The sequence below is a fragment of the Mycteria americana genome, chromosome 1 (assembly GCF_035582795.1).
Source record: "Mycteria americana isolate JAX WOST 10 ecotype Jacksonville Zoo and Gardens chromosome 1, USCA_MyAme_1.0, whole genome shotgun sequence".
NCBI lineage: Eukaryota > Metazoa > Chordata > Aves > Ciconiiformes > Ciconiidae > Mycteria > Mycteria americana.
The window spans coordinates 123,978,194-124,001,193 of record NC_134365.1 but is presented as its reverse complement, the minus strand read 5'-3'; the positions used below and the strand labels follow the sequence as shown (position 1 = coordinate 124,001,193).

General features: G+C 45.7%; 1 protein-coding gene across 1 annotated transcript; it reads left to right on the top strand.

The window, feature by feature from the left end:
* The first annotated feature begins 2,070 nt into the window (after window positions 1–2,070).
* Window positions 2,071–20,999, top strand: TMPRSS3 (transmembrane serine protease 3). The gene is made up of 13 exons (XM_075491868.1): window positions 2,071–2,088; window positions 3,503–3,647; window positions 5,631–5,741; window positions 6,625–6,741; window positions 8,590–8,713; window positions 9,836–9,961; window positions 10,695–10,738; window positions 11,508–11,673; window positions 13,203–13,372; window positions 15,024–15,119; window positions 16,226–16,368; window positions 17,889–18,041; window positions 20,979–20,999. Exons 1-13 carry the CDS (start codon window positions 2,071–2,073, stop codon window positions 20,997–20,999), a joined length of 1,434 nt encoding a protein of 477 aa, XP_075347983.1.
* The last annotated feature ends 2,001 nt before the right edge of the window (window positions 21,000–23,000 follow it).

The following is a 23,000-nucleotide window of genomic DNA, read 5'->3' as shown; positions in this document are numbered from 1 at the left end:
ACCGTGTGCTGAGTGCTGACAGAAATTGCGAGGTGGGAGGAGGGTGGGAGGGAGGAAGAAAATGAGAGAGCAAGAAAGAGTCAGCTAAAATAAAAAAAACCTCAAACCTCTTGTGATCTTTTCTGACAAAAGCTGACATCCTGTTTTCGTAGCATCTGCATCTCTGAATTTTTGTTTTAGGGTGGCTAAAAAAGCAAAAGCTATCTGCAGGCTTTTCCCATCTGCCCCGGAAGAACAAGACTAGTAGTCCAAAGGTAAACACCACAGTCAGGGTGGACTTGCTGAAGGGTCTGAGGTGGCATCTTTTAGCCTTTCATTTTAAGTTGTCTTCTGAAAGCCAAGAAATCCACCTGAGCTGCTACTGCAGCGTTGGGGAGGCGAGCGGGGATGTCCTGCAGCATGTAAGAAGTTAGTCTGTAGGCCAAATTCTTTCCTTTTGGGCTCGATTTTCATGTCCTCCCATCCCTATTGTACATGGCTCCTGCTTTGGTCTTCTCAGCCAAAGGCGATGAGCTGGCCAACTGAGCAAGGTCAAACCCAATGCCCCATCTAGACATCATGCCCTGAGGCTGGGCTTGGAGCAGCTCAGGGTGGCAGCAGGGAGAAGCCTGTCCTTTCCGGTGGTCCCAGTCCCACTATGGGAGCCTTTGCAGAGCTGTGCTGGCTGGTCCCCAGGGTTTCCAGCATGGCCAGAGCAGGTGAAATGGTTGGAGAAAATTTTCTCTGGCCTGGGCTGTCCTCACTGAAGGTACCACCAATCCCTGGGGAGGACAGGACATCTCACTCCGTGGACTGAAAGGGTCACCTGAGCTGCTGGTCTCCTGAAATAAGCCCTCACTTTCTCCCCCTTGGCTGAAGTTCCCCTTGGGGCACCAGGCCAGTTTGGGCTGCTTCTCCAACCATTTGTCTCTGAAGCCCGGTTGGGAGAGCATCAGAGCAACTCAAGAAGTGCAGCTTTCTTTACACATCCTTGTCAGCTTGCTTTCTTTTTTTTTTTTTAATTTTTCCTACGTCCCCTGTGTTTTCCATTTGCAGGGAAGGCTGCTGAAAGAGTGGCATAAGACATGATGAAGAACTCTTGATGTCATGGCCTAGATGTGAACAGTTAACAGGATCGTGATGTGGCGTGCTCTTCTTTGGAACTGCCACTTTCCATCATGCACAGCAAAGGGACTGAGCAGCTTCCCTCATTGCAGCCATGTTCCAGGGACATGGGTTTTGTCATGGAAAACCTTCCTTTCTTCCCTGGCCTCTCAGAAGCCTTGTTCCACTTACACTGCCATGGCTTTTTGCTTCATCTCTCCTCCTCCTTCTTCCCTCCACCATTCTCCCTGTCATCAGTTTCTCTTAGTAAAAAAACCAAGCCAAATTATTACTACTTTTGAGCATTTTATGAAGCTGAGCATACATTTTCATTTTCTAAATCCCGGAGTACAAATGAGTCGATACTTCAGAAGCATGAGATACTGCTTGCAAAGTACTTCCAAAATATTGTGCAATATTTAATTATAAAAGTTATCCATAACTAAAGCATGGGTCTTCTTCAAAACCCCTCTTTAAGCGGGCTCTTTGCTGCAAGCACAGAGCAAAGGCTAAAGCAAGTGAAGGAAGAGCAAGGTGAGCCTATGGGCCTTGTGTGCCGAAGAGATGAAGCACCTGGGGCTTCTGCCTTCTGCCACCCACAGCTATCGGCAGACTCCTCTTCTCAGCTGCGCGAGTTTTGATAAAAGACGCGTAAGCACAAGCCTGTGCAGTTTGTGGTGCTCCTTTGCTGAGGGGTTACAGAAAGGTTTGCAAATACTACAATATTACCTGATGCTCTTTGGCTAATTAAAAAGCGTGATGAATTTTTATCTCCCCCTTTCCGTAGCCATGCCATCGGGGGCTACCCGATACCCCTCACCAGGTTGAATTACACGGGCTGCTGCCATAATGCTGTATGCAACAGATGACCGGGCAGCCACGGACGGCTCGGTGGAAACCTTTCCAGAACAGACTGGCTTAGCAACCTCAGAATTTCCTTTTGGTTTCTTTTGATAATGAAGAAAGAAAACAGTTTTGCTTTTAACTATGACTTCTCAGGAAGAGGTGAGTGAAGCTTTGGGAGCATGTGATGCCCTCTAAATAAATGACACATCAGTGTTTAGCTTTCGTGTAGCTTCATAATGCTGTTTTGTTTCCTGATGGACAACTTACGTACCAGTTAGAAGGCTTTTTTTTAAATATTTAAATATCATGCACAGCAAGCTGTCCTTTTCTCTGCCTTAAAGCTAGCAGATTCTATATAAAATTTAATTTATGTTCATTGAAATGTACATGAAATTTTATCAAATGAAAGAGCAGAAACCTTCTTGCAGTTGTTTGCTGAAAGGTGAAAAGATATTCCAGGTGACAAAGATATAGCATCACACACAAAACACATATTCTTTGCCTAAAAGGTGTAATTGTAAACATTTTCTGGGACTGACTCTGCAAACACTTACGCTGCTTTTACAGCTTACCAGTTTCACTGTCTTTAACAGACCTGGACCTATTTCACACCACTGTGAGTTCAAAAATCTGATTCCTTTTGCCAGTGACAGTGTGCAGAACCGGAGTCAGAAATTAACATTTCAAATCTATTTACCCTGAATTCTAGTGTAGCCCTTTTTAACTGTTTTTCACTGTGTAGAAAGTGATCAAAGGTTTTCTGGAGTAAAATTCAGTGGGCCCCTGCATGAGGATCCTGTCAGGTGCTGTGCAGGTGTCATACGCTTTTTAGTCTTTCTCGTTTCCTACTGCAATTAAAGAGCAGGGGATGGATTCACACCCGCAGTGTGAGTTATTAAAAGTAGCTATGGAGCTTAGAAAAATTTGAACAAAAATTAATTTCAGTAGTTTGCTAGTAAATTAATTATAAGAGGTCCTCTCACGAACACTAAGTACATAACTTAATGACCTGCGTCCAGCTCTGGAGTCCTCAGCACAGGAAAGACATGGACCTGTTGGAGCGGGTCCAGAGGAGGGCCACAAAAACGATCCAAGGGCTGGAACACCTCTCCTGTGAGGACAGGCTGAGAGAGTTGGGGTTGTTCAGCCTGGAGAAGAGAAGGCTCCAGGGAGACCTTATTGTGGCCTTTCAGTACTTAAAGGGCTTATAAGAAAGATGGGGACAAACTTTTTAGCAGGGCCTGTAGTGATAGGACAAGGGGTAATGGTTTTAAACTAAAAGAGGGTAGATTCAGACTAGATATAAGGAAAAAATTTTTTACAATGAGGGTGGTGAAACACTGGAACAGGTTGCCCAGGAAGGTGGTAGATGCCCCATCCCTGGAAACATTCAAGGTCAGGTTGGATGGGGCTCTAGTTGAAGATGTCCCTGCTCATTGCAGGGGGGTTGGACTAGGTGACTTTTAAAGGTCACTTCCAACCCAAACTGTTCTATGATTCTATGATTTTATGGTAACATTTTACAAAGTGATTATCTTCTATTTTTTTCTTTTTTTTTCTCCTGTTGAGTCAGGTGCAAGAGACAAATCCCACTACTGGAAGTCTTGAAATCATCTCTATTGCAGAAGATGAACCACCAGTACCAGAAATACAGTTTTCCTTCAAAAGATTTTTCTTCATACCACAAGCAAAAGTGGACCCCAGTGCAGATGGATCTGGTAGGGATACTGCACAGCTTTTTGACCTTTGTAATCTAAATAGCTAATGTCGGTCTTTAGCTTAGCAAAACTATGCTTGCCCACTCAGTCAGAGAAAGCAATCGCTTAGAGGAAGAAGAAACCCAACCTCACTCCCCCAGCCATGAGGTTTGCCAGCATATTAACAGGTGATGACATCTTGTGTCGGCTTGCATACACAAGCATTTGTCACAGCCAGATTATTCACACACTTCAGCCACATAGCAAATATTTGCCCACACTTTTCAGACACATTTTTGAATGTCTTATTTGAGATTCTACCAACCTGGAAATTCGCCCATTAAAAAACTGAATATACAATACAGCAGTCTTGGAGGAATAGCATGCGTATTTGCTACTTCCCATAGGTTTCATGGCAAAAATAACCATTAACTTCAACAGAGGCAGGCTGAGCATCAAGAATGAAGATAGAGCAATTTAATTTTCTGGTCTACTACAGCTGTCTAAGATTTTTGGCATACCAGACATCAACTCCATTGCCAAAACCAGTTACTCAGCTGCTGCTGAGAGAGTCTGTGTAGGCTGGGATTTACTTGTGAGTCTGTGAGCACTGGGAGACACTCCTCGTCCTTGACTGATTGTGTCTGCCAATCTCAAATTCAAAGTTTGCAGAATGAGGGGGTGAAGAGCTGCATGAATTAAAATTGAAGACAAGATTCTGCCAGTTCCTGTGTGTACCCGTGACTGAACTGTGTATGCTATTTTCCCATAGCTTGCCCTTTGTATATCAGAATACATTTTAAACAACTGAACCATTTATTATTTTCAGTGGACTCTGTTGTTGTCTTCCAGATTGACAATACCACTAAGTTGAGGTCAGCTACGGAGGTGGTTGGTGAGCAGGACTGGTCCAGCTCATGAAAGCAGTTACTACTGATGTATATTTTAACTTTAGATGCATCTTTTTTCCTTGAAAACTCAAAACTCAGCCCTGAGCCATTGCTCAGTTCTCTCCTTGTCTTTATAGCAAAACTTTGAACACATCATCTTTTCCCACATTTTTCAAGACTAGTTTGGGGGTCCTCTTTTTTGCAAATTTAACATTCTATCATTTTCAGTTAACCTTGCTTCCAAGTCCAAAGGGACCAATGACTTTCCTCCTTCTTGTCTTGAACAACTATTTACTGTCTAGTCCTGTCTTTTTCCAATATCCCTGCTCCTGTTCAAATCTTTAGCCTCCTCTTACTTGTTTCCGTGCCTCTGTTACCCCAACTCTGGAGGAATGAATTGTGCGTGGAACTTGGCTCCCCAGTGCACAAGTCGGAGCTATGTGGCCTCTGGTCTCGTCCCAGGATTTCCGTTGTCCCAGGCACCGTGGTCAGAGCAGCGTCCAGCTGGGGCTATGGCTGGAGGGAGCACTGGGACCGTGGGCTTGGTACCAGCAAGAGTCAGGAGGCATCACAGACAAGAATGGTCGTAAGGAGGAGACTCAAACTAATTCGTTCTTTGCTACTTCCAGTGAAATAATTTATTAGTCCACTTGAGCTTTCTGAAGTCTTCAGACAGTATACCTGTACCCTGCACACAGGTTTGATTACGCAAACAAAACAGGTCTAAATTTCATTTTTATTCCGGGACTCACATTTTCAGGAGAGGTGTTCGTATACTTCTAAAGCTCGCAGTGGCCCACGAAAATAAAAATTTAGAGCTCATATTCTCGATTGCATTGAGGACAGGCCAGGTGCTCTGTAAGGGCACAATTCAGACCCCTCGCGAGGCAAATGCTGAAGGGGTGTCTGAAAGCACCATCCAGCCCCAAAGCACTTGGAGCCTTCTCAGCCCCTGAGCCGGGGCACCTGAACACCTCTGGGTCAGGTCAGCTCACGAAGGGTATGCAGGGGTTACTACTGCCATCTAGTTTGATGCCAGATAGATAAATCTTTTTCATTGCAAACTCAAGTTGGTTTAACTTCACAGCAGCTGTTCTCTCTGTTTGGTTTCTAGGAGATATCGAACCACCTTCGATGTGCCATGTTTTTGTCTCCCTAAAATACTTTCCATATATCTGTGGTTTATTCCTTGCAGTAATCCTAGCAGTCGCCATTGGCCTGGGTGGTGAGTACAATTAGTTATTCATTAAGTTCTCGCTTAACCATTCAAATGCTTAATTTTTCATGAGCTCTTTACTTAGAATGGAATTAAGCTGCTACTGCGGCTTGTTTGCTGAAGTAAAAAATCTTGTTGATGTGATGGCTTTAAATTTTATTTACATGTAGGGATAAAGTAGATCTGGCACTCATGAGAGATTGGTGTTATATCTACAATACTGGGGAACCCGCAGCTCCAGAAAACCTCTCTCTAGTAAAATTTCACCCTTTCCCCTCGGGAGGTGAGCTGAGTTTAGAAACTGGGGGAGGCTTCAGGTAGCACAGATTGTATTTTTGTCTTGTAATTCACTTCTCTAAGTTTGTTTTAAAAAAATTAAAGAACTTTCCCCTATTGCAAACAACTTCTACAAAGGAAAACACAGAATGAGTTTAGTTGCGACTGGAAAGTGTGATCTGCCCAGGTCTCGGTGCCAAGTACGTTGATTCTAGAGCAGTGCCTTCACACCTGCCACAGGGATAAGTTTGTGGGAGGCTGAGGCATCCCCTCAGGAAGAGCGCACTGGCCATATTTCGCAAGGGTCTCCTTCCTTTGCTGCCGAGGGGCTGAAGCAGCAGGCGGAAACTCGCCCCGGAGTGAAACATAAACTGGCTAGAGGGAGCTGGGAAGGAGCCAGCACAGACAGCGAGGCTGACTCATCCTACTACATTACTAATGGATGAGTTTAGCAGCACCATGTAGCAACCTCCAGGTTGCATTTCAGAAGTTCCTGGAGTACAGGAGTTGTCTTTTCCTTAGCAAGAGAGAAATCTGGCCAGATAATGGAACTCAGAAGTGTTACATTAATATCCAAGTGTGTTTTCATCACCCTGTTTTCTTTCATTCTTGTTAGTCCAATACAACTGCATTGGGAAGTTTCGCTGCCGATCATCCTTTAAGTGTATCCAGAAATCAGCCAGGTGCAATGGTGTCTTCAACTGTAAAGAAGGGGAGGATGAGTACGGATGTGGTAATTTAAATTTGATTATAAATCCCTCCTACCTCTTCCTGTAGCATCTAGCACATTATCAAGAAATGCATGTTGTAAAGAGTTTGGGTGAGACAAGAAAGACAGAGACTGATGGATTATCTAAATCACCACTTCAGAGGAACAATCTCTCTGAGGTATTGATTTCCAGTTTATGAGAAATCAAACTGCTCTTAAGATAAATGTGATGATTGCTGAATATTGCTACTGCCATATTGGGCATGTTTCTCCATTAGAAGTCTAGATGCTTTTTGACTCCTAGCATTTCCTCTGCCTGCGAGGTATACCATCACTGCATTATGGGGTGTATATACAGCACTCTCTGTATCCACTGGCACACGGCTGCACTGTGTTGGTTTTGAAGACTGCAAACCCGATTATCTTAAGGGACGTGGGAATGGGAGGGAGCAGCACAGCCTTTTGTGCCTTGAGTACTGCGGAGTTTGCTGCTTCACGTGTGAAATGTATGCCCCCCATGTCTGAGTTTCTCTCTGTAACAGTTTCGGGCATCACAGGGCCATTTTAAATGGTCTCTCCCTGTCCTGCGCTATGGAAGATGACTGTGGCGTTTGCAGTCGCTGGAGGTAAAAGATTCTAATATTAGTAAAGAGAATAACTGATTTTTAGATCAGTGCGCTTGTAATTCTGACTCCTGTACCTACAGATAAGGAGGCAGCACAGCCTTCCGTCTGTGCAATACGAGGAATGACAAGAACCATGAGCTTTTGGCCCCAGCCAGCCCCACACAATGCTTTCAACCTTTGGCGTGTTTTCCCCAGGGAGGCTTCAGGCCTCTGTGGAGCCTGTGGGCAATACGTCTGCTTTTCTTGTCTGCCTTTGCAATGCCGTAACACTGGCCCACGGGTGCCTGCGGGAAACCCTGTCCAGCAGTGGCCATGTGCGTGGCCTCCCTTCTCCCTGGGAAGACCATGTAGACGTGCCCTTTCCCAGGTCCAGATGCCTCCTGCTCACCCGGGGCTCTGCGCCCCAGCAGCGGCTGTGGGGCGGGGTGCAGGGGTGAGGAGGACATGGCGACGTGCAGGACAAAGAGACTGTGGGTGATGGCTCTGTACCTGGGTGTCCTGCAGTATTTCCCCATCGGTCCCTTGGCCGGAGGCAGCACAGCTTGCAGCAGTGCTAGCTCCATGGGGCGGCTCAGCCCCACGGCCAGGCTGGCGTGAAGAGCCGCCCGTGGGGAAGGGCTGTGCTGAGCAGAGCCAGGCTGGCGTGGCGGGGGGAGTCCTTGGGAGCCAAGCTCCCAACCTGCGCATTTCTCATCTCCCCCGCCTTTACATGCTCATCAGCCCAGACGCGCCAGCCCCATTTCAGCAGAGGGAAGCAGGTAGGAAACTCCAGGGGAGCCCAGGGGCAGCTGGCTGCAAGTGCATCCACCCCTCTGACTGTGCCGCGCAGCGCAGGAGGTGCCAACCACCTTTCACCGCTTATCTCGATCGTAGGTTTCCTCGGTGCCAAGCATCTGCAGCTCCAACTCACTGCAATCAGCAAGACTTGCTTAGGCTCACCCGAGGGCAAGGCAGCCTTCTCCAGCTGTATTAGAGCTAGCATCCCCTATCCATTCCCGTGAGCACAGACTTTTCTCTCCTGGCTGTTCTAGCTCAGTGCACCTTGGTTCCCTTCCTTCAGGGAAAGAAAAGGCACGGAAAAATTCTGTCAAAGGATCCAAGTGATGAAACAGACAAGTAGTAAAAACTCAGTGAGGCAAGAAATGCGGATGCCACAGTGGTGCATTGACACCGCTGTGTACCTGTTGCGTACCCAGTGGTTCTTCTTCACAACTCACTCAGGCTTTTCTTCTCCTGAATCTCAAAGTCAGGTTGAGTGGCAAGAAAGCAGTGCTGCAAGTGTTCACTTCTGGATCCTGGCGAACGGTCTGCTCTGACGACTGGAAAGCAGAGTACGGAAATACTACCTGCAAACACCTGGGTTTCTCAAGGTATGAATACAAAATGGAAGAAACTTTAGTTGGCATTTTGAACGAACTCGGAGGTTTTCAATCTTTCTAATGAAACCTTGTATTAGTCTGTGTTTTAAAAGAAAAAAGGACTTAACAGCCCACCTTTGTGAATGATATGGTTGAGGAGATTTGGGATGATGTGGGAAATAGTCCTGAATACTTGTGCACTGCAAATACCATTTATTACTGCTATAAATCCTGGATGATGTGGGAAATAGTCCTGAATACTTGTGCACTGCAAATACCATTTATTACTGCCATAAATCCTGGATGATGGCTAAATACGACAGTTTGGTTAAATCTTCCCTACGGGGTGCAGGTGCCTGAATCCTACTTGTCTCTCTAGTAGCTTACAGCCTGTCAGAGAGGCACAAAAAACCATAGGAGCATTTTCCATTTCTTTTACTTCCTCTGTAGGAAAGTTGTATATACAATTCATGTCATGACATCTGTTAGGAATTAAGGTCCTCCTCACAATTAGGGAAGAACCTGGCGAGGCAGTTCCTACTGGATTGATCCCCCTCCTGAAAGAGCACCATTTCTTTCACAAACTTTCACACAATTGAGAAAGAGTTTGAAGTTGTGACTTGCAATGATGCTCTGTTATTTCTTACAATGGCATCATTCTGATTTCTGCACATTATAGTTAGCAGTATAAAGCTTCTTTGAATGAATTCATGTTGCCTTTAGGATAAAATGCATCTCAATTGTTCAACAAAAAAAGACAAGAAAAAATCACAAATTATTCATCCTCTCTGCTGCAAAACATAACTCTATAAAAAAGAGACAACGAGCTTGTTAGTGCTTCAGGAAATGTGCCAACCAGTTACAATAAAAGCTTTATTGCAATATTAGAATTAAAATTTACTTTCTCTGCCAGTTAAATGCCTCTCAGCATGTGTGACTTCCACACATGATTATGGCAAAAATACGTGCACGTTATAAGAAGTGTTTCTTGGGGAGGATAGCATTACCTTATCAAGTGTCAGAATCCGATTATTGTGGTTGCTACACTGGGTTTTCATTAGCAGAACCGCTGAATTATTTAAACAGATTACCAAAATGCTGTCTGAGGAAGCTGTGTTTATGGTTTATTTGCAGTTACGTGAGTTCAGGTTACCTGCCCGTGGCTGCAGTCGAAAAACAGTTTCAAAGACATTTCGTATCCCTCAGCCACTGGTTATCAGCTGATCAAGTGACATCCCTGCACAATGCTACAAACCTCAGGTATGCCTCAGCTTGTTCATCCTGATAGAAAGAGAGCCATCAACAGAAGGAGAATGACTAACAGTTTGAGATCGTCGCCTGTTTTTTCAGGCACGTAGTACTTCATAAGTGGTTAGTGTTGCTATGCATCATAGACCAAGGCTCAGTAGCAGTCTTGCTGGAATGCAAATTAAGAGCCTGATCCAAGGCCTGTTAAAATCAACAAAGGCTTTAAAATGAGCTATTTGAAAAACCTATTTGTCCCGTGATCCCTTTTTTGCAAATGGATAGACACCAGGCACTTATCTTTTTCCACTGTCAAGCAGTTTGTTTCAGTTTACAGACCCCTAGATATTTCCCAGTGGGCTTATGAACCCTTTATGGTCCATTTCTTCCTCCTGACGATTGCTTGTTTTTCTTAGTTACCTTTCACTGAGAAGCAAGCAATGGATCCAAGGAGACTACAGACCACATGTTGAAAATTGCGGATGAGCCTCCCCTCGCGGAAGAGTGAACCACTCTTCAGGAGGGCAGCGTCTGGTCTGCGGGCTCCTGATGGTGTCTAAACTCCTAACTTAAATATTTCAGCTAAATGCCCTAAGTAGATTGGATGAGTACATGACTTTGTACCTCTTCTAATATATGAGTTACTTATATTTATGCGCACATCGCTGTACAGGAAGATGACACAATATTGAAAAAAAACCCAGTATTTGTGATTTGGAACTAATATCGCACTGTCTTTTCATCTTAGAGAGGAATGCACTTCTGGCAATGTGATCATCTTAAAATGTTTGGGTAAGAATAAGGAAAAGTGAAAAAAAATAATCAGAAACTGTCCTTCTTCATCCACTGCATGGCAAGAGTTGGGAGGAATTGTGTACTCAGGGCATACTATACCATCAGTTTATCACACCAAGGAAAAATTATATTTCTTATATAAAATTTAGAAGAATTTCAGAAAGTGAGAATAGGCGGGGAGGGCAGATTGGGCCCAATAGGCAGCAGGAGCGTTTCAGTGAGAATCACAGTAGGAAGCAGACGTTTAAGGATTGTGAGTTGAGTCCATGGGCTGATACTGTAATTCCAACTCTTTGCCATCTCGGCAGGGAAAGGGAAATTCTGTCTTAACATTTGAACTTTCATCCCACACCTCTCCATGTCAGCTAGTTTTCAGATCGGGACACGAAAAGTCAAAAAACAACAGCAAAATAATCACCAGGGGAGAGGAGATGCTTCAGCCTGCCTATGTGGGCCCCTGGGACCCTGTGCATTTAAGGAGGGCAGAACAGTGGGTTTTACAGCTCAGCTGAGCACTACATCTGCAGAGGAGAAGACGTGAGCCTCACAGCACCCATACCGGCTGCCAGGCACGGTGCTGCAGGGATGGGCGGGAGGAGGAGACACCTCTGGGGGCAGCCACAGCCCCAGATGTGGGCCATGGGGATGGGGACGGTCCTGCTGCAGAGACCTCCCAGCCTCAGCAAGGCTGGGAGTAGAGGGGCTGAAGGCGACCAAAAACATGCCTGCGCTTCCTCCGCGGACCGTAACCTTTGCTTTCCGGCAGCGTGCGGGACGCGGGCCAGCTACAGGCCACGGATTGTGGGGGGCAACGCGTCCTCCCCCCGGCAGTGGCCCTGGCAGGTCAGCCTGCAGTTCCACGGTCACCACCTCTGCGGAGGGTCCGTCATCACCCCGCGCTGGATCGTCACGGCCGCCCACTGTGTCTACGAGTAAGTCCCTAAATCGTCTTGCTCGGGGTGTCCCACTGACCCCGCTTGCAGAGGGTCTGTGTGTGGGGCCACTGCAGAGGAGGACTAATGCACCGTGCTTTCTCTTAAAAATAAACTGCAGGAGAGATTGGGTTATCCTTATTTCATGGGCTTGCTCCATAACACCTAAACCATCTCTCTCTCTTCTTGCACGAGTGCAAGTCTTTACTGAAAAAAAGTCTCCCCAAGAAGTAGCCCAAATCAGGGACCCCAATTTTCAGATATTCTGGGCACTCCCAGCTTCCTGGGAAATCAGCTTAAAAGAGCATTTAAGTGCTAGATTTTAGGTATCCCGATCTGCAATTTCTCTACATTGCATGTGAGTTAACAGCTCAGGAGGAATTTGTACTTGGCTGCTCTGGTACTCTGGAGCTCCAAAATAAATTACACCATCCTTTTCAAATTGACAGGATCAATCAGTGGTAATTAGTGAGTTGTACTGTGCTTAGTGCCCTTTGCCACGTACACACTCTCCTTTTTATGCTGTTGCAAGTAGTCTTTGAGTTGTAAATAGATGCTTAATAGTTATTTAGACTCCTCTTCTTTGTGTAATTATAGATGTAGCCCTCTCTCTTATTTATAATTGAATTGTCTGGTTTTGCAGTCTTGATTGTTGCTAATAGCGCAGGAGAGTTCTTCTTGCTCTTGCAAACTCCAGGCCACTTTCACCAAAACATTTAGACAGCTAAAATGGGATTTGTCTGACCCCTTTTAGGCACCCACAACACGGATGCCTGCTATTGAGCAAGTCCTGTAGGATGCCTTTACACTCAGTAGAGAGAAGCGATGGGACAGACAAATCCCTCTCCTAGATCCTATGTAGAGCCCTGTGTTGCCATAAAAATAATTACTTAGGAATTAAGCATTTTAGGACTTTTGTCCTTAGCTCTGTCCCCACAACCCAGTTGGTTGTGGTGGGTTCAAAGGCTGACGGGGATGGGAGCTGGCAACACAACCCACATCCCTGGAGCCTTTTCCCAGCACGGCTGCTAACCCACTGCTAGCCCAGTGGGGTGACGCCAAGAGAAGAGGAGCTGCTCGTGTGCTGGAGGCTGAAAGATGTGGCTGCTCACGAAGTGGGGGCAGAAGCACCTTCCAGAAGGAAAACCTCTCCCTTGAAAATGCCTTGCCGCAAGTGCCGCTGAGCTAGCCGGATGGCTGAGCAGAGGTGTGCCAGGCAGCAGCATCGACTGCTGTGGGGTCACATAGGAGGACAGACAGGTAGGCCAATGCGAAACTCTCATATATTTGTAGAAAGCTGCACAGATAATATACCAGTGACCCAGGGTGTTACTAAGATGAGTCACCCTTTCTATATTTTTTGGAATTAGACACAAAACATAGACAATATTAATAGATAGGTAAGCAAGTGCAGCAGACTGTAGCTATTTGCCTGTAGAGTTTTATGTGGTTCATAAGCACAGGAGACAATTAGAAAACCGGAGGTTTTTCTTGAAGGTTTTTCACTCTCTCCTACCTCTTTGTTTCAGCCTGTACTTGCCGAGCTCATGGAGTGTGCAGGTTGGTTTTGTGACTCAGCAAGACACCCAGGTTCACCCGTATTCAGTGGAAAAAATTATATACCATCGAAATTATAAACCCAAGACAATGGGAAATGATATAGCACTGATGAAACTGGCAGCACCGCTTGCTCTCAATGGTAATTCTTTCTGTTAGCTTTCACTTGCCTTTCTCACCTTTCTGGCTAAAAGCAAGAAGGGTCTTTCCTAGTACAGACAGGGAAATTTCTGTTGGCACCCTATGCCTGACCCAGGACAGTCGAGTGGATCCCCACCGCCTCTAAAAGCAATGAGAGATGTGCAGCGTAGATCTAGCCAGCCTGCCGCTGTGGTGGCAAGGCAGCGGTCCCTGTTCAGACTACGCTGGCAGAAATTCCCCGGCCTCGGTATCAGGAACTCCTCTGTATTCGATATCCAGGCACAGAGAGCAACGCTGTGGTCACAGGGCTCTGAAATGTTCGCAGTCCGTTCTGGTATTGGCTTACTGAAGGCATTTAATAATAGGCAAACATTAACTTTATTCTTTCTAAATACTTTTCCTATCTAAAATAAATGCCCCACCTCGTTTTACTTGGAGATCACAGAGATTTTTATCATGTCCTTTCTGTGAGTATAGGGAGATCCAGCAGTGTCCAAAGCTGAAAATCAAGCTTAAATTTCAAAGAGAAGAAAAGGTAATTCAAATATAACGATACTTTTAAATTAAAACTACTTTTATTTTCTCAGAAGGATGCTCCCTACAGCTGACACAGTTAGTGAACTGAAATAACGTATTATAATATTGTATGAATTTAAATGATATATTGCTGATTAGCCAATACCTCCTAATCACTGTAAGCTCTCTGCAAAGGGGAGCTGGCTCTCTCTGATGCATCTAGGTTGTGAGTTCCGAAATCAATTCTCTTGAAATACTTTAAACTTCCACTTTAAATGAAAATTAAGCTTGCTTTTGTTCTGTTTTAGATCTCAGCTGTTTTCTTTTGCTTGGGAATAAGTTGGGGAGGCTGTCAAGAGCAGTAACGGCTCCGCACCTGAGCGAGATACCCGCTATGCCCTGGGGGGCTGGGGGCAGCCCGGGGGGCTTGGAGGCTCCACGCTGGGGTCTTGATGCTGTGAGCTGGGGTCATTGCGGTGCGGAGAACTGAACTACTAGGAATTGCCCAGTAATACCTTGTGTCTTCCCTCCCTTTGCTCAGTGCCAGCTCACCTCGACACGCCACAGTTTGTCCCCGCAAGCATCAAACACTGATTATATTGCACGGCATTCAGTGCCCCAGAGCGCAGAGGCACTGAAACTCTATAAGCCGGTGGGTGGGAAGCACAGACCACCCCAGATGTCTTGTTGCCCTTTCAGAAGAGCACAGAGATGTGCACGCACGGCTCTTGGCACGTGCCGCTGCACAAAACCTGTTAGGAGGTGCCACGCCGTTGTGCCGTGGCTAGCCAAGGCCATTTCTCTGCCTGCGCAACGTGCCGTGGGGTCTCTGATCTGCCCGTCAGCTGTGTACGTGGTGCATTTCTTGTTTGCTCATTCTTCAGTTTATTGACCTGCCAACACCTCCTTCTGTTGCTTCGTGCTTGAAACGAATTAGGCCCGGTGTAGGTGTTGTTTCAAACCTACGGTATTGGCCATAAGACAAAACACCTGCAGAACTGCCAGGCTGTTTATGTGGGGAGCGGGTGGTGTTCATAACAAGTTCACTGCAAGCCAAATCCTCAAGTTTTACTGAGGCATACAATTTTTTGCTAAATTTTAAGAGCAATTCTCTCTTCTCTCTTTTTTTTCAATAGGTCACATAGAGCCAATCTGTCTGCCTAATTTTGGTGAACAGTTCCCAGAAGGGAAAATGTGCTGGGTGTCAGGATGGGGAGCAACTGTGGAAGGAGGTATTTTAAATGATCTGCTGTTGATTACACTACATGAAAACATCTCACATACAGTAAATACAGAATTTGGTCAGAGCACCGTCCAACATTAAATTTTCTGGAATATCGGGGGGGCGGGGGGGGAAGAAGACATATTCCTAAATTTTATACTCACCCTGAACTGCAAAAGTGCTGTACAAACCCTTATCACAAGGAATGGATGGGTACACTCTGTGAAAAGGTCGAAAATGACATGTAGACACAAAACTGTCTACAATGTTGTACTCGGCCTTGGTCAAACAGGCTGTGTCCTTTATAACTTCAAGCATAGAAAGCACAGCATGAATGCAAGAATCAACCACCCATTTTTTCAGAGAAAGCATGTATGCATTTTCAGGCAGGTTGGATGATGTAGAAATTGGATCTGTGAATAATGTCACAAAGAAAAGGGAATTCTTTTTTTTACCATGACTCACAGGTCATGTTAATCAATAATATATACTGAATCACTTTCATGTGAAAATGCTTGAATTCTCAGGTCATTGTTTTTTATCATTCTTCATTCGTCTCATTTAACGTGTTTGGAGAACAACAACAGTATGTTACCTGACCTACAGATAATAGTGAAAGGTGGGAAAAAAATGAAAGCAAGGTTTACCTTGCACTCTAAAAGCGCAAATACTCCCATTTGTAGAAATGATCCCTTCAAACTCTGAATAAAATAAAATAAATATTTATAAAATAAATCATATGTTTGCAGATGATTTGTTGACTAACAGAACAGGCGATAAATTCAAAACAAATTTTGGCGCTAGTATTGAAGACAGTGTCCAACTAGCTTTTAAATTCATTACTGTCATCGATTGTCTAGTTTGAAGTAGAAACATATAATGTACAGCTTTATGTTATATACTGTGATAATCCACAGCTCTATAGAGTCACTAGTTACTGGATTCTGTAAGTGATGAGACTCCTAGTTGCCTTCCTTATATGTTGTCATTTTAACCGTATTTCTTTCACCCTTGCTTGTCAATTCTTCATATACTAAAACATTTCCTGTTTATAATTAGAGACTAGTTTCAAGGACAGAGAGCTTTTTTCTTTGTTTTTTTTTGTTTTATTAACAGGTGATACATCTGACACCATGAATTATGCAGGTGTTCCTCTGATTTCTAATGCAATTTGCAATCACAGGGATATCTACGGTGGGATCATAACTCCTTCAATGCTTTGTGCCGGTTTCCTAAAGGGAGGGGTAGACACCTGCCAGGTATGGAAGTTTCCAAACTGCAACTGTGCTCATTAACAGCAGCAATGGACAAACATGAGTGATAAGTTATCAGAAGGCACTCCCCGGCTTTTCTTGGGCAAACATTTGGTTTTGTGCTGTTTACTCTGTTTACCAGGAGTATTGATCACTGACTGTGCACGCATTCATATGCTACAATTCCCTTCTTATATTTCTTCTGTGGACCATATCTGCTACTTCTGAAGCCAAATTTACTTAAGATATTTTTAATTTCTTGCATGTGCTACAGCATGGTGCCATCCTTTCTTTGCCCTGGCTGTGGCCTCTGCACTGCACTCAATTGCACTGCACTGCACCGTGGGCAGCGCTGGAGACCTACAAGGTGTAGAAACCCCGTGGTGAAAAGCAGCCAAAGCATATATCAATAGAGAAGCAGAAGCATATGATTTTGGAAAGAGTAGAGCGAGGCAGGGGAAGGAAGAAAGGGAGAGGTATGTGAGTAACTCAGAGGACTGGTAATGACTCTGGGGGAGAGGGGTTCATAGCACTGATGGATCAGAGGTTCCTTCACAATACAGGGTGGTGATGATTCAAAATCACTGTCAGAGTCGTGACGGTGCCCACCTTGTGCCAGGTCTCGTCCCCATACACACTAATGTGGACTCACCTAGCTAGTCATGGATGAAGAGCAAGGGCTGGGGAGGAACTTCACGTTTCCAGATTTGCTCAGTCCCAATTACGCATGGCTTTAGGTGCGTAAGCAAAGGCTTTAGGTGCACAGATCTTAACATTTAAGTGCCTGTTCGCACAACACCCCCAGCAAGGTACCCGGCACCAGCACGTCACTGTGCCTGGGAGAGCTGCCCAAAGGCAGCACGCTCAGTGTACGTCTCCAAGTGGCAAAATGAGCCCTACTCGCCCAAGGGAGAGGTTTGTTCCAAATTCCTTCTTTTCTGTTGTTGTGCTGGCTCTGATGCTCACAGGGCAGGAAACCCCCCCAGTAAAATACATTGAGAGTTTTCAGTACTTAGATGTGAGTCCACCGAGTTGAATCTGCTTAGCAAAATGCCTGGGCAGGGTCAGAAAAGCAGTGTGCAAGCCTGCGTGCGGGAGCAGGCAGGGAAGGAGGTGGGGTACAAGCTTGTTGTTGCAACCCTGGGCTCAGCTCAGCTCACTAGCTGGGAACTTTTTGAGAGAAGCAGCTGTGAGAGACCAAGACCATGGCACGGAGACTGCATTTTAGTGATGCCCTGCCTGCAGGACAGGCACAGTCCCCAGCACCTAAATGTTGTTCAACAGCAGGCTTCAATGTTGCTTCTGTTGTACCGTACTGCTACCTGGGGAAAGAAAAATATGATCTAATACACGTCTCTAAGAAGTGTCCAACTTCTGCTATAACATATGCTTTTCCCAGGACCCAGAACAGAGCAGAAGCAGAAGACTTTGAATTACTGGACTATGCCTCTCCCCCTACCCCCCCAAACAGACGTTCCCCTCCTTTCCTGGGGCACTGATGTTTGTTTTAATTCTTTGTCCTCCAGGGAGATAGCGGGGGCCCTTTAGCGTGCGAAGATATGAGTATCTGGAAGTTGGTGGGGACCACCAGCTTCGGAGTGGGCTGTGCAGAAAAGAACAAGCCAGGCGTCTACAGCCGAACCACCTCCTTCCTGGCCTGGATACACGAACAGATGGAGGTCTGGTTCTGCCCTCTCTCTCCATCTCCGGGTGTCGCTTTGCTCCGCCTGTGCCACGCAGGGTTTAGCTCATATTTGTCATAGCTGAGTTGCGTCGTATGGACACGTACGACCCGAGGGCGTGTTTGGGGATCGGGGCAGGTCCCCACACAGAGTGAGCAGAGCAGGGTGCAGGGGTCTTAGTGAGATGCGGGGAGCACCGGGGCAGGGGTGGAGAGAGGGGAGAGGAGCGTGGAAGTGACCGGGGAGGGGGGCTGGAGGCAGAGGAGGGAGGTGTGAAAGGGCCGAGTAAGGAGATGGGGGGCAAGGGAAGAGATGCTAGGGACTTCACCTGAAGCCGTGAGGCTGCTACAAAAAAGCCTGGGGAGTGGAAGCTGAGTGGGCCAAAGAAATTGTGGGGGGTGGGAGACGGTGTTGGCTGGAAGGAGAGGAGAGCAGAGGCAAGGAAGTGGGGGGACGCCGCAGCCACCGTCACCTGCCCCGAGGGTGGCCCACTCTCCGGAGACCAGGTCCTCTGCTGTCAGCACCCCTCCAGCGCTGCCAGAGAGATGCTGGGTTCAGTCAGCTGAGCAGGGAGAGTCATTGTGCTTCAGGTGGGCTCCCAGCAGGGATCTGTTGCCTAAGCTGAGGGATCTAGAGCCATTTTAGAGACCCCAGGCTGTCCTGCCTGGCTCCCAAGTGTCCCTGCAGAAGGGCAAGGATCTGCAGCTAGCCCCAGGTTGTATCCACCATCCCCATGGGGATGTCTCAGATACCCTGTGACGGCTCAGGTAGATATGACAGAGGATCTATGGGAGATCTGAGGCCTTCTGGACAAGTGCTGGAGGTCAGGCAAAGTGCACTAAGACACCTCAAGTGGCCCTAGATAGTGCACGTGCAAGGCAAGTGAACCGTCCTCCACTGCCCTGGTAGGAGCCTAGACACATAGGTCACAGGTAGACAGCTACGCACAGGCTCTTAATTGACATTTTCTTAGCTTCACGGCAAAGCCACCCTAAGCACCAAAGCGTACGTCCCATCCTGCTCTAGCCAGGCCCTCACAGACAGTGGTGCCAGTGCTGCTATTCCAGCACCCAGTTTGCTGGAGTGAATGAAGGAATGAATAAATAGCAATGATGCTATTGCAGCACCGGCAATACAGCCCCCGGCCCCGACAGCTGCCTGTGCCACCCTGACGGCACATGATGAAACCACTCCTGCCCCCATCTCGTTTGTGAAATATATGAGACTTCCTCCTCAAACCAAAGTGCCAATATCAAGCATTCCCAGACAAAGAAATGCTCGAAATAAGGTTATGTGTGCAGTTTCAGTTCAGCCCCCCCCCCCGTATACTGTATGACACACGCTGTTTTCACAACCTATATTACACATGAAGATTTATGCTATCACATTCCTGTCTGTCACTCAACAAAGCTAAAGAAGGCAGGATAAAATTTCTAAATCTTTAAGACTCTAATATTACTTTTTTTTCTTCCCCCAAATATATACATCATTGTGATTCACTTGCAGATACAGAAGCTCAGGCATTTCAGATGAAGAGTTCATATCCAATGAAAGCACAGATCTCCATTATACAGAAGTGATCAAGGGGAAAAAAGTACAGCTAAATCTTTGTTTAGCTAAATGCTAACATGTTATAATTTTTCCCAGGGACATCCTTCAGATGTAAACATTAATTCCTCAATTTATCCTCTTAGAAAGGATTTTCAACTGCAGCATAGAAACCTGGACACTTTTTAATGGCCTCTGAAACAAACCAAAAGAAAGTAGAACTAGTGTGCCTTTGCAAATGGGACCAAGGGAATGGCTTGCACCTGGCAGATCTGTATTGTGGCCTGACGGTCCTGATCTGCTCTTACCTGCTATTGCTCATCGTGGACTGGGGTTCATTTGGTCTCTCCAGAAGTTTCCGTGCTTTCGTCAAGCAAAATTAACTCTCGTAGCTACGTCTTAGCAAAGAGTTAGGAAAGAGATGCATTTTGATCTAAGAGATGCAAAATTGCAAGATAAGGAGTTTGGCCATCAGCATGCCCTTAAAAGCTTCCTTTCTGGAAATTAGCTTTGTAGCAGCTCACCTGTAGGGCCAGCTATCTAATGCAAGGCATGATCAAAGAGGAGGCATTTGTGTGTTCTGATCTTCCATTTCCAGTTTTGAAAACTGAATAAAGCACTTCTGTCTCTCAGATTTTCAGGAGGATACAAATGTTTTGCTAAAGGCTGTCTCCTGTGAGTGCAAGGAAAAGTTTTTTATTGCTTTCCACTAACTGGTGAAAATCAGTTGATGTCATTTAGCAAGATGTTTCTCCAACATTGTGAACAGAACTTCTGCTGCCTCCATTTTGAACAGCTTTCCCACTAGGGAGGAAGCAAAAAGTTTATAGCACTACGGGCAGTACCGGTGACCTACATACATTACTGTCTGAGAAATATTATGCGTCAACTATTACATCTGAATAGACACGAAAGGTTCCCACCCCAGCAAAATAAGAAAAAAAAAGAAACCAGCAATGGAACAACTAAGAGGAAACAAACTAAACCCCTTCAAAGCCTACTTAGCTCCCTGTATGCATGTGTCCCATGCATGCAGTATCTACCACTATTACTAATATATTCCTCCATCCCCCGTAACCATATTTCTTTATGAGCCTTATGTTCCTGTCTCAGCTCATGCAAGGCTGAGAACCAGTGAACTAAAACGGTGCGAGAAGCTGATGGCATTTGTTCAGGTTCACACTGCACGCAATGGGAACTGGACCTCTTTTGTTGAGGTGGTGCGTTTTTCTGAAGAACTTCAGCTGGCAGAACTGGCTCCAGCAGCCCTCCGGTTCCTTTGGTGACCCTAGTACATCGGGGAAAAAAAAAAGCCATTCCCTTTCAGAGTTCAATAGGCAGCAACGCGAGCTTTTGAATAGATGCATAATTGGTTTTGCTCCCCAGAGAGAAGAACTGCAGACCTGAGGAGAGTGGCGGTGCGCTGGGCTTCTGGAAGCCCACATCACACTCCAGCCCCACAGAAGGACCCACCACACTCTTCTGGACGCTTGATCTGAGCTTTGCACCTTCACAGACTACTTTTTACCATTTCTTTTCGGTACTGGTAACTGTACTTAATGAAAACTGTTGCACATTCAGCCTCTTTTGGATGGAAGAGGCAGTTGGATGCTGGATGACGGGCATGTGTATTTCCTGTCAGCTACAAATTTCACATACAGAAAAAGTGCTAAGACTGATAACCCAGGATGCTATCACAATAAAGTTTTGCAGGCATCATGAGTAAAAGACTAAAGCAACTTCAGATCAGGTTGCTAGCTATTATTTTAGTACTTACTTTCCAAGAACCAGACCACAAAAAGACTTTTTTCCTGAAAGTATTCATATATAAGGTCCATGCTCTGTTGCACAGGCAGTAGCAGCTTTCTCTGAAGCCACAAAGCAAGCAGGAAGCAAGCAGCTGGCAATTTTGGTAAGCGTTTGGCAAGTATGTTCAACTCTTTTTAGAAAACATCTCTGGATTCAAATCTTTTGTCATGTGGCTGTGAACAAAGTCCCTAAAAATCAAATTCTTAGGTGTTTTCTTGCGGTAAATAGCTCTGAAATGAGCAACACACAGGTTGTAACTTCACTGAAAAATTCTGAGATTACTGAACAGTCTTGAAGGGAAGAGGAGCTGCTTTACTGCCTTTCAATAGGCTAGAGAGCCAAAATCATTGCTCTATCTATGATGCACCATGCATTGCAATAGCCATCGAATACTCCCAAGCTCACATCATGTAGTACAGGTCAGCAAGGCATTCATGCTCACTTGCCTTCCCCGTTTTCCCTCCCTTTCTCTGCAGGCAGGACAATATAGATCCTGCACTCTTTGTACCTATGAGTGACATCAGTGGTGCAGATAAACTGATGCCAGCCAGGCAGGGGACAAAATATCTGAAGTGCTGCTGCGCTTTCCTGTTTTACGAGCCATTTTAGTATAACAGCCTCGTGTTGTTAGGTTGGAAAACGCCTGGTTGTTTTGCACTTGCTCTTTGTAAAAATCCTGGGATGAAAGTTGTCAATTTTAGAATTGATTGCCAGGGACCAGCTAGGCCGAATAACGGATAATATTGTCAGAGCTTTTCAATATCAGCCAAAATTGACCTTATCACCCGATCAAGTGCTGCCGATCTGCTTGAGATGTGGTTTTGGATGCTGTCTGTATGCTTCTAAATCAGTACCTGCATCACCACTGTCATCCACCACTGCTGCAAGAAAGCGCCGCTGGAATCGGAACTGCATTCTCACTGCAACCTGTCGGGTCAAAATCGAGACAGAACAGCAAACCTGCATGAACTGTCATCCTCCACATTGTTCTGTGGATGCAGACTTTGATCTCAGAGGACACTGCATCAATACGTTTCACCCTGGCTAAAGAAACTGCAGTGCAATGGAAACAGCACTTCCAGAAATGGCATGTTGTTAATAAGAAGAGGGAAGCATTATTGCAAAGCTGACACAAAACCTGAAATGAAATGGGAAATTTCAACTTGATAGAACCAGAGTTTTGATGTTCACTGTTTGTTATCATAACATTTTCACAGCCCCAACATGGCTCGTGTTTTAGTATTATCAGCAGTCTGGAGGTGAGGGCACTGCTCCCTGAGCTCACGGAGTTGTTCCATATTTCTGAAAACACCCCTGAAAATTCCCTTTAAACTCCTTTATTTCCATAAAAAGACTGTACGATAAGTATCCATTGTGGTCTGCCTTTATACTAAAAAGAAATCCAATGTAAAATGTAGAAAGCTAGTGAACTCTTCCCAACAAGAAGCCACATTGACCCCCAGATCAATGACAGTCGCTTATGGGTAGACCTAGCCTGGGCTGACTGAGCTGCAGGTCTTTCCTCTGATTTCTGTGATGCCCCTTGCTGTGGTGGCTTAGGTATAGGCAGAATACAAGAGTCACTCTATAACGCTGGAT